This window comes from Emys orbicularis, chromosome 6 (assembly GCF_028017835.1).
Source record: "Emys orbicularis isolate rEmyOrb1 chromosome 6, rEmyOrb1.hap1, whole genome shotgun sequence".
Classification (NCBI taxonomy): domain Eukaryota; kingdom Metazoa; phylum Chordata; order Testudines; family Emydidae; genus Emys; species Emys orbicularis.
In genome coordinates, this window is record NC_088688.1 from 26190244 (window position 1) to 26206261 (window position 16018).

The 16018-nt window shown below is 41.0% G+C and overlaps 1 protein-coding gene across 1 annotated transcript in view; it reads right to left on the reverse strand.

Moving 5' to 3' along the window:
• Window positions 1-16018, reverse strand: part of CPLANE1 (ciliogenesis and planar polarity effector complex subunit 1) — a 188014-nt gene that overhangs the window by 90023 nt on the left and 81973 nt on the right. The window contains exons 24-28 of the mRNA XM_065406312.1: window positions 14381-14687; window positions 6012-6951; window positions 2247-2410; window positions 831-979; window positions 617-699 (exon numbers count right to left, since the gene is read on the reverse strand). Of these exons, the coding sequence (XP_065262384.1) occupies window positions 617-699; window positions 831-979; window positions 2247-2410; window positions 6012-6951; window positions 14381-14687 (1643 nt within the window). The remainder of the gene's footprint in view (window positions 1-616; window positions 700-830; window positions 980-2246; window positions 2411-6011; window positions 6952-14380; window positions 14688-16018) is intronic.

The window sequence follows — 16018 nt, forward strand, 5'->3', positions numbered from 1 at the left end:
TTTTTGAGATGGGACCATCAGAACTGTACGCAGTATTTAAAGTATGGGCATACCACAGATTTACATAGTGGCATTATGATATTTTCTGTTTTATTATTTATCCCTTTCCTAATGATTCCTAACATTGTCAGCTTTTTTGACTGTCACTGCACTTGAGCAGATGTTTTCAGAGAACTATCCATGATGACTCTAGGATCTCTTTCTTGAGTGGTAACAGCTACTTTAGACCCCATAATTTTGTATGTGTAGTTGGGATTATGTTTTCCAATGTGCATTACTTTGCATTATAATTAAGAGAAATACTAGATTACTGTTAGTCACAAAGAGCTAAATGTAAAAATAGACAGTATTCAGTACAAGCAGCATGTTAAACTAGAATCCCCCCCCCCCTGTAGTTCTTTTTATAAACATTGGGTAAGATTTTCAAAAGTGCACAGTGTTGGCCTAACTTTACTATTGTTAAAATCAATGGGCATTGTACCATTGACTTAAATGAGAGCAGTTTGGCGAACACTGAGTGCTTTAAGCCTCCACACATTATATATAACAAGGAATTATGCATTTTGAATATAATATTTAAAAGTAATTGTTTCATTCATCTGAGAGAGTAACTTGCCTCCTCTTTTTGTTGTTGTACAGGTTTAATGCTGACAGAAATACTGGGGCTTTTTGGAACTCCAAATGGTTCTTCAAAGAGCTCTATGAAATAAAGAGATGTAATTCATAAAGAAAATAAAGTGCATGCAATCAGTAAACTACTTGGTTGACAACTTTATGAAGATAAAGGGATAGGGTATACAAAATAGAAGATTTTTGGTAAAGGAGCAAACCTTCATTTTCTGAAGTTGCATCTTCCTCCTCCTGCAGGAATGCTCCCACTTCTTCATCAAAACTTATTACTCCTTCTTCTGTACTGTGAGTTACAGAATGACTCTCATTCATTTCATTCTTTTCAGAATGTTTTGTTTTTGTAGATATTCTGTAAAGTAGTACAACGGATCAAATTACAAAAAATAATGAATAGTGCATTTATGTATGACATAAGTATATAGGGAGGCTATATGCTGTATGCATTCATTATTTAATAAGTTGTGCTTATTTTACCTATAACTATTGGGTTTTTTTGTTAGTTTGACCAGTAAGTATCATCCATTTTTTTCTATATTTGAGTTTCTACATTGAAGTGCACACAAATGATTAAAAATATCTGACATTTCCTATACATTGGTAAGATTTTTACATGAACTAATCTTTTTATAATTTACTAAAAGTATGCAGTTTTGCTGTGATCATAAATGCCAAATTCCAGATTAGTGTATATTTACACAGTCAAGTTCTAAAGCTCTGAAAATCAAGGTTTATAACAAAACTACAAGACAACCTTGGCTACAGTCATGCAAACCAAGGGCGTGCATGGCGGGGGGGGGGGGGGGGGGTGAGAAAGAGGGGAAGCATGGGCATGGGCCAACCCAATAATCAGCAGGGTCACAGAGCTCCTCCGGGCCCAGAGCCGTGGCGAGAGCTAACAGCTCCTTCGGCCCCGGGGCCGCAGACTTGGGACAAGGGCACAGAACTCCTCTAGTCCCAGAGGAGCTGTGTGCCCCCGCCACAGCCCTGGGCCTGGAGAAGCTGTGGCCCCCTCTCTTTTGCTATAACAAACCCTTGGCTAGAACGGCCAAATGGCTTGGATCCCCAGGGGTTTGTTATAGTGAGGGTGTCCTGTATTTCCTCATAATATGTTTTTAATGTGCCCCTCCAAAAGTGGTCAAATTTAAATTCCTGCCCATACCCCTGATGCAAACAATGTTCAAGTCAATGCTAATAATATGGTACAGCCTGTCATATGGAATATGTCCAGACAGAAGTACATCAACACAAAGAATAGATATAAGTAACAAAAAGGAATGTGTAAACTGCACAATGGATCTGGTTACAAAACTGATACGTATTAGCATAATATAGAAAAGAACAAGTTCAGTTATGCTTCAGTGGAATTATTTAGTTATATATGCACAGAAATCTTTGCTGAGTAAAGACTATAATTAACAAATAAGGATCAAATTCTGCTCCCACTACACTCCCTTGCAACCTACCTACAACTCCAATTGCCTTAAACAACTTTGAATATATATATGAAAGCAGAATTTGGCTGTAAATCAAGAAGATACGATTTATATGTAGTATGCCAATGTTTCCTGCTTCGCTGAGCAATTACATCAACTTGAGTGTTCTAATTAAAATATTACCCTAAAACATTTTCACAAAGTTCATCGTAAGCATTTACATCCTGGACAGCATGTGGCATTTCTGTTGCTGGAGAACGGCCTGTATCCATACTGCTTTCTTTCTGTATCTTGGGTCTAGTTTCTGGTAGGGATGCAGAGTTCATTAGGTACTGATAATCTGGACTCTAATAAAACAAAACCCAAAACACACATTCAAAAGTCTTTCTAGTTAAAAAACAACACCTATTTCATATGTTGCATTTTTGCTTAACTACACATCCTTTCTCCAGATGTAATTTTACAGGCTGAAGATATTACAGATTTCACACAGTTAAAAAAAATGCCAGATTTATGTTTGCCTCTGCCATCTGAGTTTTGCCTCCTTTCCCATCCAACCTGAGCACTGAATGAGGCAAAGACTCCTGTGCAAAACAGTATGTGACCAGTAAATAGTCAGTATATGGTCACTATAGTTATTATATAGTCACTATCATTAATAGTATGTAATAATTAAAAATTGTTTCATACTACATACACCTGAATGGGCAGAAAAAATACATTTGGTTTTGTGCATCAGCAATAAAATCTTGTGCTAAATTCAAACTGTTAGTTATTACTGGAAATAATGTCAGAGGTAGAAAAAACAGCTCCAACATTGTGTATAACCAGAAGCATTCAGAAACATCTTTGGTGTCTGGAACATTTTGCTGATACTTTAGTCATCTGTACATTATACACCATTTGTGTTAGAGGAGAAGAGATGACACAAACAAAACAATCTACTTTATCTAGAAGGGGAAAAAATGCTAAACAAAAAGAAAAAAAACCCTGATTGAATCACATTTTGGATTTGTTACTCCTAACTGCAAAAATGACTAATACACCCTTAATCTAGTTATTTGTTAAATTCCACAGACATTCAACTTTGCTTAAAGATGTTCACACTTGATTCAAACTATGAAAGAATTTGGGAACAAGAATTCATTATACCTATTTACCATTTACAATTACAGTAACTCCTCACTTAAAGTCGTCCTGGTTAACGTTGTTACGTTGCTGATCAATTAGAGAACATGCTCGTTTAAAGTTGTGCAATGCTCCCTTATAACTTTGTTTGGCAGCCGCCTGCTTTGTCCACTGCTTCCAGGAAGAGCAGCCCGTTGGAGCTAGCTGGTGGGGGCTTGGAACCAGGGTGGACCAGCAGCCCCCCTATCAGCTCCCCGTTCCCCTAAGGTCCCTGTGCAGCAGCCGCCCAGCAGGCTATCAATTGCCGGCAGTTCAGCTGTCCCTCCCCCCACTGCCATGTACTGCTCCTGCCCTCTGCCTTGGAGCTGCTCCCAGGAGCCTCCTGCTTGCTGTGCAGGGGTGCGTGTGTGTGCTAATGTCAGGGTGTCCCCCTCCCCCGCACTTACCCCATCTCCATAGATCGGGGGGGACGACACACACGACAGGGCTCAGGACAGAGGGAGCTTGCCGGCAGCAGCTGCTGTCTCAACTTGCTGATCTACTTAAAAAGGCAGTGTACTTAGAGTGGGGTCAGCGTACTTAAAGGGGCAATGTGCATCTCTCTCTCTTACACATGGGGTGTGTGTCTGTCTCTGTCTTCCATGCTGTCTCCCCTCCCGTCATTCGTGCTGCCTTGTAGAATGTGAGGCTACATTAACAACAATGGGTTAACCCTTGAGGGCTCAGACGATTGCTAGTTCATCATTTAGCAGTAAGGCATTCCCTGGGAAATACCCCACCCTCTGACTTCACCACCTCAACCAAGCTTCACAATCATCATCGCTGTGTACCAGTATTAAATTGTTTGTTTAAAACTTAGAGAGAGAGAGAGAGAGAGAGAGAGAGAGAGAGAGAGAGAGAGAGAGAGAGAGAGTGTGTATGTGTGTATATATACATATACACATACACATATATATATATATATATATATATATATATATATACACATACACACACACACACACATATACACATACACTATATATATATATATATATATATATATATATATATATATATATAGTCTTTTGTCTGGTGAAAAAAATTTCCCCGAAAGCTAACACCCCCCATTTACATTAAGTCTTATGGGGAAATTGGATTTGCTTAACATCGTTTCGCTTAAAGTCGCATTTTTCAGGAACATAACTACAACATTAAGTGAGGAGTTATATCAAATTATTCTTATATATATTTCCTTTTATTTTAAACCTAGAATGTCTGGTTCTGACCTATCCAGTAACATCATGGAGAAATTCAAAATTAACTTTATAATAGCACTCAGCTAGTTTAAATATGTAAAATCTTAATCATCTCTTTCAAAGCTAAATAAGCCTAATTTCAAGTCTCTCCTCATATGAGCCTTTTCCCTTGATTATCCATCTAGTTGCTCTCTGCTGTACTCTTTTCAAACTTATTATCATAGAATCATAGAATATCAGGGTTGGAAGGGACCTCAGGAGGTCATCTAGTCCAACCCCCTGCTCAAAGCAGAACCAATCCCCAACTAAATCATCCCAGCCAGCGCTTTGTCAAGCCTGACCTTAAAAACCTTTAAGGAAGAAAACATTATACATTTCTTCAAACAACATAACCAAAACTGGACACTAAAGCCAAAATTTTCAAGTGTCTACTCAAATACAATAATATCTAGATAAATTACATAGATCTCACAACAGACAATAGAGCTGTATCTACAACACAAGTCTTCTCACCCCATAAAAATGCCTCACAGAAGGAACTCCAGCACTCTTGGAATGTTTATCTCTTCCTAGCAACTCTTTATAGAAAGGTTGATACTCAGTATTCTAATCTTTACCTGGAATGCAGCTAGAAGGTAAAAGTCTCAAGCATTCACATTGCGTTCAGTAAGTCTGTTGGTTTAAAGACTATGTGATGCTGTTTTTTGCTATTACTAGTCATCACTTTGACATGGCAAATCTTTTCACTGAGATAAAATATAACCTGGTTGTCAACATTTATCTAAAATTTGTTCCTGAACAAGGTCAAACATATGGTATTTAATGCTTTCCTATGAGTCAATTCGCTATCCCCTAGGATTCTGGCCCCCTCAGTCTTGTTATGATTTTAGCAGGTAATATGTTTAAGTTACAGGCATTCCTGTTGTAATTTAGGAAATTACAGCAACATACATATGAAATCTTTTACATGGATTTCAGTTATCTAAAATTGCTGTCAATCTTCTCAAATAATGGAAATTACTCATACTTCTTTCCTATTTGTTTTACCATATTCATAGCTCTGCTCATTGTGCACCCATTTTTGCAAGGTGCTGACTACTTATGTGACACTGAACATCAATTAACATCCTTAATATTTTGAGCATATTTAAAATACTCTTAAGCAAAACAGAACAAAACAAAACACCTGTGTTTAGGTGACAGAATGGGGTGCAACATTTGAATATTTTAAATCTTTTTTCCTATGTCAGTAGAGAATTATTTTTCAACAGCCAAAAAAATAAACAAATACCCAATCAAAATTAAGCCCATGATCCTGCAAACCACTGCTGCTACTCAGAGCTCCTCTAATTTAAATAGTGTTTTGCACGGATGCATGGGATAACTTGCAGGATTAGTGTCTACATTAAATGAATATTTTTTTAAAAGGCATGGGAAAAAGCAAAATTATATACTGCATTTTAAAATCTCTACTTTTAAATTCATGCATGTAAAAAGGAATTAAAAATACACAAATGCATAATATTTTAAGTTTCATTACAATCCTAGCTCTCTCTGCTAAATACTCATTCAATCCCCTTACCTTAAAACTAGTGATCCTAGCTTGCGATTCATCACAGTAGGGTCGTCCTAAAAGCCATAATGATGTAAGTATAGCAGCTGCTGATGTTTTCACATGCATCATTGGGCGGCTCTCTTGAAATGACTCTATTTTGTTGGTATCACATAGCAATCTCCTATCAGACCATCTGATCATCCATTCAAGCAGTCTTGCAATATTGCTAAATTTATTCTTCAGTTCAAGAGCAAGTTCCTCTCTTGGTAGAACATCATTCACATGAATTGTTTTGTACATATATTTACAGGTCACTGAAGTTTGCATATTAGAGCAAGCATGGTCAGACAAGGTCTGGGTTATGGGTGTAATAGTTATTTCTTGCTTTTTATCTTGTGCTCTGTAAACCGACAGGTGGTTTAGGCCAAATAAACCTTCCTTTCCCATGTATTTCTTTACTCCATTCACTGAGTCACACACCGAGGAGTCTGCTGGTTGTAGAACTGAAACAGACATTTGGTTTTCCAAATGTTTTTGCTTTTCATTACACAAGGAAGCTGGTTTGGAATCACAAGATGCAAGAGTAACAGCATAGCAGCAACCAGCTCTAAACACATTCTGACTATTTGTTTTGCCCTGTCGACGTTTCAGTGTTGTATGAACATCAAAAAGGAGAGAGTGTAGTTCATGTTCTCTAAGGAGTTCAGAAAAGCTGGTCAGAAAAGGAATCCCAGGATCACTGCAATTAACGAAGTCTCTTTCAAGCATGTAACTCAAAAAGAGATCTAAGAACTTAACATATTCATCATCATCACGTTCAAATTCCCATGCACCTACCACAGGCAAAGTATGCTGATTAGGCAAAACTTTACTGTGTTCTTTATGTTTTGCTTTCCAATTAAGATATTTTATCTTATATGCAGTTTTCTTACTACCAGTTTGTTCTTCTGTGGGAGGCCGTCTCTCCCTACAATACAGCAAAACATGAAAATAGAAAAAATCAGAAGGCTAACTCTAATCCTTTTTTAAAAAAAATATTAAATTCAATAAAGTACGTTAATGCAACAGTTCTCTTAATTTCTTTTTTCTCTTTTGTTAAATAAAAATAGGAAATTAATTGCAAAAACTTACATTAATGCAATGTTAAGATGACAAAATAGACATAAAATGTAGTAGTCATAATTCACAAACCAATATTAACTTAGTAGTATCACACAGTAAATTTTATTGCTAATAATAATTTACAATCTAAGAACAGAAAAAAATGAAAAAATAAATGGTAGGGTAGGAGGGTCGGCGTAGCTAAGATTGTATGGTTACTTTGGTAAATTATACAGGATAATGATTACATTTTTGGGGTGGGAGAATGGGAGTATAAGGGGAAAGAAGAAATTGTGCAGAGGGGATAAGGTCACAGGAACAACAAAGGACATAATGGAGGATTAAAGAATTTATGGAGGGAGGATAGAGCGGGGATGAGGGACTGATGAATGATGAACACTTAGGTGGTGGGGATCATGAATAGTGACAGAAACTGATGTGGGAGTCCAAAAAGCAGAGGTTACATACCTGTACAGTAACGAGTTCTTCAAGATATTTTGTCACTATGGGTACTCCACTGTAGGACATGCCTGTGCCCGTGCACTCTTGATCAGAGACTAAAAAGCAGTGTTTGCAGGCCCATGACTCCGCAAAGAAGTTCCTTATGCTCCTCTATGAGAGCATACAGGGAGACATGAACCCACCGCCACATAGAGGAGAAGGAGGACGGTAGATGAAGCACCCAGTGGCGGTGATCCCTCGGGGTCGAAGATGATCTCTTCCACAGGTTTTTATTTTTGTATGGGTCCTTTGGTAACTGAGGAGTCCAATCCTTGAGCGCAAACACATCGGCAAACACTGGAAGTAGGTAAGATGGTGTAATGCTTGACGAACATGTGAACAGAGGACTAAGCTGCAGTCCTGCAGATTTCTGCAATGGGCACATTTTTCAGTAAAGTGTCCTGACCGGGTTGTGGGCAGTCTGACATAGTGGTTGGAGCAGGGTTCTGGAATCAGGAGGCAGGCCGGATGTGGATATCAGGAGACTGGCATCTGAGAGCCCATAGGGCGAACCAAGAGTCAGAAGTTAGGCAGCCTAAGATTACCAGGAGATCAGAGGGCAGAGCCTGGGAGTCAGGGTCAAGAAGCAGGCCAGGTCAGGATACCGGTAGGCAGTCAGAGTCAGGCAGAAGGTAGTGCAGCAGAGGCAATCTTAAGCATAGAAAAACCCAGCTGCACAGACAACTTCCTGTTCCTCTGCTTGGTTTAAATAGAAACAGGGAACCAATTAGAACCCTTGGAGTTTTGCCAATCAGATCCCAGGACTGAGGTTAAGCTTCAAGTTCTAGTGACTTAACAGGTCACTGAGTGGTGGGTTGGAATATACTGGCTCCTAAAAGCCTAGTGGACCAGCCCTCGATATACAGCTATCAATGTAGACTGAGCCCTAGTGGAGTGTGATGACACACTTTGAGGTGGTTGTATTCCCTCAGTCTCATAGCACGTTAAGATACAACCCGAAACCCACTTGGACAGTCTGCGTGGAAACAGGGTGACCCGTCATCCTTTCAGTAAAGGATACAATCTGGGGAGGTCCTAAAGGTTTTGGTTCTGTCTAGGAAGAAGGCAAGTGCTCTTCATACATCTAGTGTGTGTAGGCAAGCCTCCTCTCTAGAAGTATGAAGCTTTCGGTAGAACAATGGTAGATGGATTTCCTGATTAATATGGTATTCCGAAGACACCTTAAGGAGGAAGTGAGGATGGGGACGTAGTGTGACCTTGTCTCTACAGAAGGTCACGAATGATGGGTCTGCCGTGAGTGCACTTAGTTCTCTCATTTGCCTAGCCAAAGTGATAGCTATAAGGAATGATGTCTTCAGGGAGAGGTGGAGAAGAGAACAGGTAGCTGTTGGTTCAAAGGGTGTTTCTTTAAGGCATTGAGCTCCAAATTAAAGTTCCACAGCAGAGCAGGATTCCACAGTGGGGGAAACAAATTGTGTAAACCCCTTAAGGAATCTGACTACAGTAGAATGGGCAAAAAAAATGGAGAAGCTTTCAAAGGGTGAGTAGACCGCTGTGATAGCAGCCAATTGAACTCTGACTTAGCTTATTGACAGATCTTGTGTCTTTAAGTCCAACAGGTAATCTAGGATTTTGGTAAACAGAACTTCTGAGCATTGAGGGAGTGAAGAGAACACCAGGAATTCGAATGTTTCCACTTCTGCAGATAAGTTTTGCAAGTAATAGCTTTCCTGCTAAATAAGAGAGCTGACTGGACCCTATCTGAACAGGTCATTTCTATGCCCGAGAGCCACCTGGAAGCCATGCCCTGAAGTTCAAAGGGGTTGAGATGGTTCAGGGTGCCTAAGTTCTGAGAAAGGAGATCCTTCTTGAGAGGAAGGCAGACAGGTGTCACCACTGAGAGGTGAAGAAGGTTCAAATACCAAACGTGTCTCAGCCATGATGGTGCTACGAGAATGACCCTTGTTTTTTCCTGTCCCAATCTAAGTAAGGTCTTGAGAATGAGAGGTAGAGGTGGTTAAGCATACAGCAGGAGATGGGGTTGTAATGCTATCAGAGCATCTCCCAAGAAGTTGTGACCACATTGTCCCTTGGAGTAGAAATGGTGACAACTTCACATTTGTTGGTGGGTAGCAAAGAGGTCCACTGATGGCAGACATAAGCTTTGACAGATGTGAAAGAATTGTTTTGCTTGAATTCATGGTCCTGACAGAAGTTTCTGCTCATGGAGACCACAACTGTATTCTGGAGGCCTGGTAGATAAACCAACAAGATTTTTATCTGGTGGGAAATGAATCAGTTCCACAGTTTTGGTGATAGTACATATAAGGACTGGGATCTTGCTCCCATTTGGCAGCTTATATAACATTGCTGCCCTGTTATCCAGCATTACCCTGACAGAGCAGCCCTGCATGTTATGCAGAAAGTGTTGAAAGACTGCTCTCAGCTCCAGGACATTAATGAGCAGCATAATCTCTTGTGGGAACTGCTTGCTTTCCAATCCGAGAGGCATCCATTGTTAGGATATTTGGCAGTGCAGAATGTGAGAATGGGTTTCCCATGCAGACCTTCAATGGGTCTGTCCACCACCTTAGCAACTCTACAACTTCCAGAGGTAATAGAAGTGCAGTCTCGCACATAGTGCAATGCACACAGAGCCTGACTTATGGCTGAGGAGTTACAGACAGGTCCTTTCAGTTGTTTGCAGACTGTGCTGTAGGGTAGATATGAGATTAGACATAGTAGAAAATTTTTAGTTATGGAGTCTACAATGGCGCCAATGAAGTTGGACAAAGGTTAACGTAGACTTTTTCAGGTTGACGCAAAGGACCAGAGACTGAAATAGGGCTAGCACTTTGGAGGTTGCTGACTGGACCTCTAGAGCCAAGTGACCTCTGAGGAGCCAGTCATCCAGGTATGGAACTATTGTAATGCCCAACTGATACAGGTGGGCCACCACCACTGAAGACCTTTGTAAAGACCCTTGGGGCTATGTAAAGCCCAAAGGATAGGACTTGATATCGGTAATGATTTGAGCTGATTACAAAACATAGGAAATGCTTGTGGGAAGGATGGATACCTACACGATAGTAGTAGGCATCCCAGAGGTCAAGGGCGATGAACCACTCCCCCAGATTTAGGGCTGGTATTATGGTAGCTAGTGTAAAAATCCTGAAGTGTGGCGAAAGTACACAGGAGTTCAAGTTTCTGAGGTTGAGGATCGGTCTCCATCCTCTTGGGAACTAGAAAATAGTTGGAACAGAAACCCCTTCCAATGAACTCTTGGGGAACCAGTTCCATCTCCCCCAAGAGCAGGAGAGATTTAAAGCAAGAGGTCCAGAGCTCCTCATAAGAAGGGTCCCTGAAAAGGGATGGGGAAGGGAAGTGGGAATAAAGTGGAAGTGGATGGTGATCACCACCAAGTTCCATTTGTCTGAAGTAACATGTTCCCAGGATGGGAGGAAGTGAGACAGTGGTCTCCAAAGGGTGGGGATGGTAGAATCGAGCAGCAAAGGATCTGGAGAAATAGGTTGCTTTAGGTCCTTGACCAAGATGTCAAAACTGTTTCTTAGAGGGTGAAGTTGTAAAAGGACGCAATTCCATTTTCTGAAGTCTGCCTCTCCTCCATTTTCTGAAGGTCTGGGAAAGGTCTGTTGTGGATGGTAGTGGAATGATCTGGAGTGCTGTGCCATTTGGGATCTGCTAAACCACCCCTTTGTTGCAGGGATGTAAATTCCCAATGACTTTAGCCTTACCATTACCATAGGAGGGGAGACTCCAGTTATTCCGGTATGAGAAGTTCTCTGGGGAAAAAATCCGGATAGTGTTGGAAGACTCTAGATTTGTGTCCATTAATTCTTTTACGTAGAGACACAAATCTGACATCAGGAATCATAACACTCAAAAGCCAGTAGGAGAACACTTTAATCTGTCTGGTCATTCAATGACAGACCTGCGGGTGGCAATTTTGCAACAGAAAAGCTTCAAAAACAGACTCCAACGAGAAACTGCTGAGCTGGAATTGATATGCAAACTAGATACAATCAACTTAGGCTTGAATAGGGACTGGAATAGCTGAGCCATTACAAACATTGAATCTATCTCCCCTTGTAAGTATTCTCACACTTCTTATCAAGCTGTCTGTACTGGGCTAACTTGATTATCACTTCAAAAGTTTTTTTCCCCCCCTTACTTAATTGGCCTCTCAGAGTTGGTAAGACAACTCCCACCTTTTCATGCTCTCTGTATGTGTATATATATCTCCTCAATATATGTTCCATTCTATGCATCCGAAGAAGTGGGCTGTAAGCCCACGAAAGCTTATGCTCAAATAAATTTGTTAGTCTCTAAGGTGCCACAAGTATTCCTGTTCTTTTTGCGGATACAGACTAACACGGCTGCTACTCTGAAACCTGAAATTGACAGTAGTCGTCTGGGGGAGAGGAGGGTGTCGACAACACAGCCATGCCCAAGGATGAAAAGGGGAACCTTTCTGGATCCATCAGTACTGTCAGAGCCAGGCTGACCGGTGCATTGTCCAGCCCCAGTTCCGAACGTCTACTCAATGAAGGACGGGACGATGAGACGGGATTCGTCCTGAGTTGACTGAGATGGTTCTGACGGCAACTATTAGTGCCATGAGCTCCAATATAGGCAATCTGGTTGATCCCACTGTTGCTGTAGTGGTGTCCATGGAGCCAGGTACCAGTAGCTCCTGGGCTTAGGCAAAGGAGGGTACAGCCATGTTACTGCCAGAACCCTCTGGTAGTCATGCATAGTATCCAAATCCTCACAGGAACTGGAGTCCTATACGAACGGGGGTGTCGACAGAAAGGAGCGTGCTATAGGAACACAACCAGAGGGTGGCAGATCTGATGTAGAAGGAGCCATCTTAACAGGTGAATGTACCGGAACATGGGGAGACCTCATCCGTTCCAGGGCACACAGTTCATAAGGCCTAGGAGCACATCCGATTCTCCTCGGTGTCTATGGCACTGGTCCATGGACTGAACCGGGGCTGGTAAGAGGGCCTGCCTTGGGATCGACTATTCATGCTGCGTCGGCAGAGCTGATGCAGGAGCGATGCATGGTTCAGGAACAGGGACTGGCAGATCCGGTGAACAATGTGATTTCTCCTTGCTCTTGTGGGCCAGAACTCATGGATGGTGCAGCGTCTTTCTTGGATATGAAGGAAGACTCACTGCCATGCTTATGCGCATGCTTCCGTGCTAGGTGCGGAGAGGGGTACTCAGCCTTGGTACTGGCAGAACCAGACTGGAATTTCACGGTAGGAGGCGCACTCCTGGACTGCTCAGGATGATGTAAAGGGGGTTCCCCAGCTACGATTCAACCACAGTCCCATGGTGACCTCCAGGAGGTGCTGCTTAAGGCACAGGGCCCAGCCTTCCCAGGGATGGGCAGGGAAGAAGAGGCAGACACTGCACCTGGACGCAATGTGGACTTCCCAAAGCAGTACAGACAGGGTTGGTGCTTGTTGCTGAGCAAAAACGAGTGAGGGCAGGAAGCACTGACCTTGAATACCGGCGTGGACCAATAGACACTACTATTTTGAAAAGCTCTGTCTCAGGCGGAATACAATAGGGACCATCACTCAAAGAGGGTGGCAATGGTACCGGAGACTGAGTAGAAGCCCTGTATGCTTCTCTGTGCTGTCTATTGGAGGACTTTTCCGCACGCTGCTTCGTGTGCAGTACTGATGGCTCAGAACTATGGGGAAAAGACCTGTGGCAGGTCAGGTGGGGCTTTAAAGCCTGGGGTCTTTGGCATAATTCAGAGTGCTAAAGGACCAAAATTCAGAGGGATGGCAGGAATCCTCTTTGAAGCACAACTGTCCCAGAAAATAAAATAAAAATAACCAAACAACTACATAAAGAAAAGGGCTAATAAAATTAGATAGATCAGAAGAGTGGGAAGCTGAGAACAGTAGAGACACAAATGCTCAGATGTGAGCCACAGGACTGAGTGGCAATGGGTCCATGCCTCCCTATATGTCCTCGTTTGGGAGCACAAGGAGCTGCTCTGCACAGGTGTGGGCCCACGAACACTGCTTTTTGGTCTCTGGTTGAGTGTGCATGGGGATGCGCACATGCTACAGTGGAGCACCCATAGGGACATATACTTGAAAAGAAGTCCAATATTGTTGATTTTCACTGACATTAGGAAGACACAAGATCCTACATGGAGGAATCTCAGGGGACAGGGCAATATTTAGGCTACCTGGAATCTGCTATCAGTTGAGTTCTAAACCATGGGGCTGGGAAGACAGTGGGAGCTACTGGGGCCTAGTGCCCTTGAGCAGCTGCCAGTAGGTCTGGTGGATGAGCAAGAGAGGAGCTTATAAACCAATATTCATCTGTGATTCCCTGCTACCAATAAAATTGGCTGCTGACTGGAGTGGTATGCGTGCATGCATAGAATGGATTATGGATTAACAGCTTAATCTAATTATCACACAAAACAATTGTGTATGTGTAAGAGACAAGAAAGATTCAGGTTCAAAAGTAGTAGTCAGACAAATCCTCTTCACTTTTTAAAAAGTTCTCTCCCCTTCCAGAGTTCCTTGCACAGGCCCACCATCACTCCCTGCCAGCACACTGCCTGCCTGCCTCTGCAGTCTGTATTTGTTGACTGTAACAAATGCATTAATAAAGAGAGACAATGAAAAGGAAAAAAAAAAATATTAAATAGTTTTAGCTGAGTATTAAGCAGCTGGGCGGCAGGTGAAAGGTGTGGTGAAACTGTACTGAAAAACAATCTGACAGTAGCTTTATGTTTTGTTTTACTGCGCTCCCAATTTGTTACTTTCTTAATACCTCTGAGGTGAAGGTGCTTGATTTCTTGTTTCTTCTGTAAGCAAAGCTTCAGAGAGTGTATCTGCTGTTTCAGCATCACTATATACTTGAGGATTTCCACAATCTGAGAGTGTACTTCTGCTTAGACTGGTCCCTAATGAGAATCTATCATAGCAATGTGCCTCATCATCTGGTGTCTCCTCTTCCGATGGCTCCCAGATGCTCATTTCAATGGGACCTATGTTCCTTATTACACGTTTCAGTGCTTTCAGCCTCACTTTGTGGGTGGCTTGGATAACAACAGACATCATTTCTTCACTTTTGGATCCTAACCAAAGAAAAAAAGAGAGAGGAGAGAAAGAGATGGGATTTTGAGTGTATAGTCCATATATTTCACATTCTCTAAGATTAGCAGAACATAAATTAATCATATAAAGTATATTCCAATTTATATCCAGAAGAATAAAGATGAAGTTATTTAGTATTTGGGACTCAATTTATGCAATAAGTCTTTAGAATAATTTATACTTAATTTCAACTTGTAAGTTTATATTGCTATAAAGAAATTTAGACTGTTTTGATTCATGTAGTTACTATTTATTTTCTAACTGAAGAAACACCATCACTTTCAAAATTGCACATCTGCTAGAAAAACTTCTATCTACTATTGTTACAAGTCACAATTAAGATTACTAGAACCTAAAGAGATGAGAAGAAAAATCTCTATTCTTCCCCATTCTCAAGTTTGCTTATGCTATGACAGCAGTCAGTTTAACTATTTCCTCTATAGAAGTAGTCCATCAGACAGTTTTCCTGGTTGTGTTTCATATATTTGAGACAAATACTGTAAATTACTGTTCAAAATACACTCTCAAGAACACAGAACCCAAAATTGTACATGCAGAATATGAGTGACAGACACAAACAGGTAACTGTTTATGCAAAACAGGTAATATTCAAAATGATAAATGCATACAAAATATACAATGCATACCAAAAATGAGTAATTGCGTTTGAACTCCCATTCATTCTTGATAAGCTAATGAATTTACAATTTTTGTAAAATCTAATGAATGTTAGCTATCAATGATGCAGTGAATTAGAGGTTAAGCATGCCACAAGGAACCAATTCTAGTCCCAGTTCTGATGCTGACTCACTGTGCAGCTTTAAATGAGAAAGTCACTTAACATTTCTGAATTTCTGTGAAATAAAATAAACAACAACAACATTTACCTACCATCTCTTAGGGACATTTTTAAATGTACAACCATTAACTAATGTAAAGCAACGGTTAAGTGCCATCAAAGGAATCTTTTATGGCTTTGTAATTAAATTTATTTAGTATGCTGCCCTAAAATCACTGAATAATCAAATTTTAGGGATGGAATATGGCTCTGGAAGGCTCAGGGGACTGGTATTAGAATAGACACCAAAAGATATCATCACCTATTAACTTATACAAAATTAGCAGATGGTCTCAGTCCAGTTCCTAGTACACTGGATCAACATCAAAAACAAAAGGTTGAGTAGTCTCAACTATAGAGACCAAGACTCAAATAATCATATTTAATTAATCTTTCAGCCGTAGTGGGCATGCATGAGCACCATGCATGTGAGTTCAGAAATATTTAGTAAGCAATGTCCATTGGTCTGTGCAT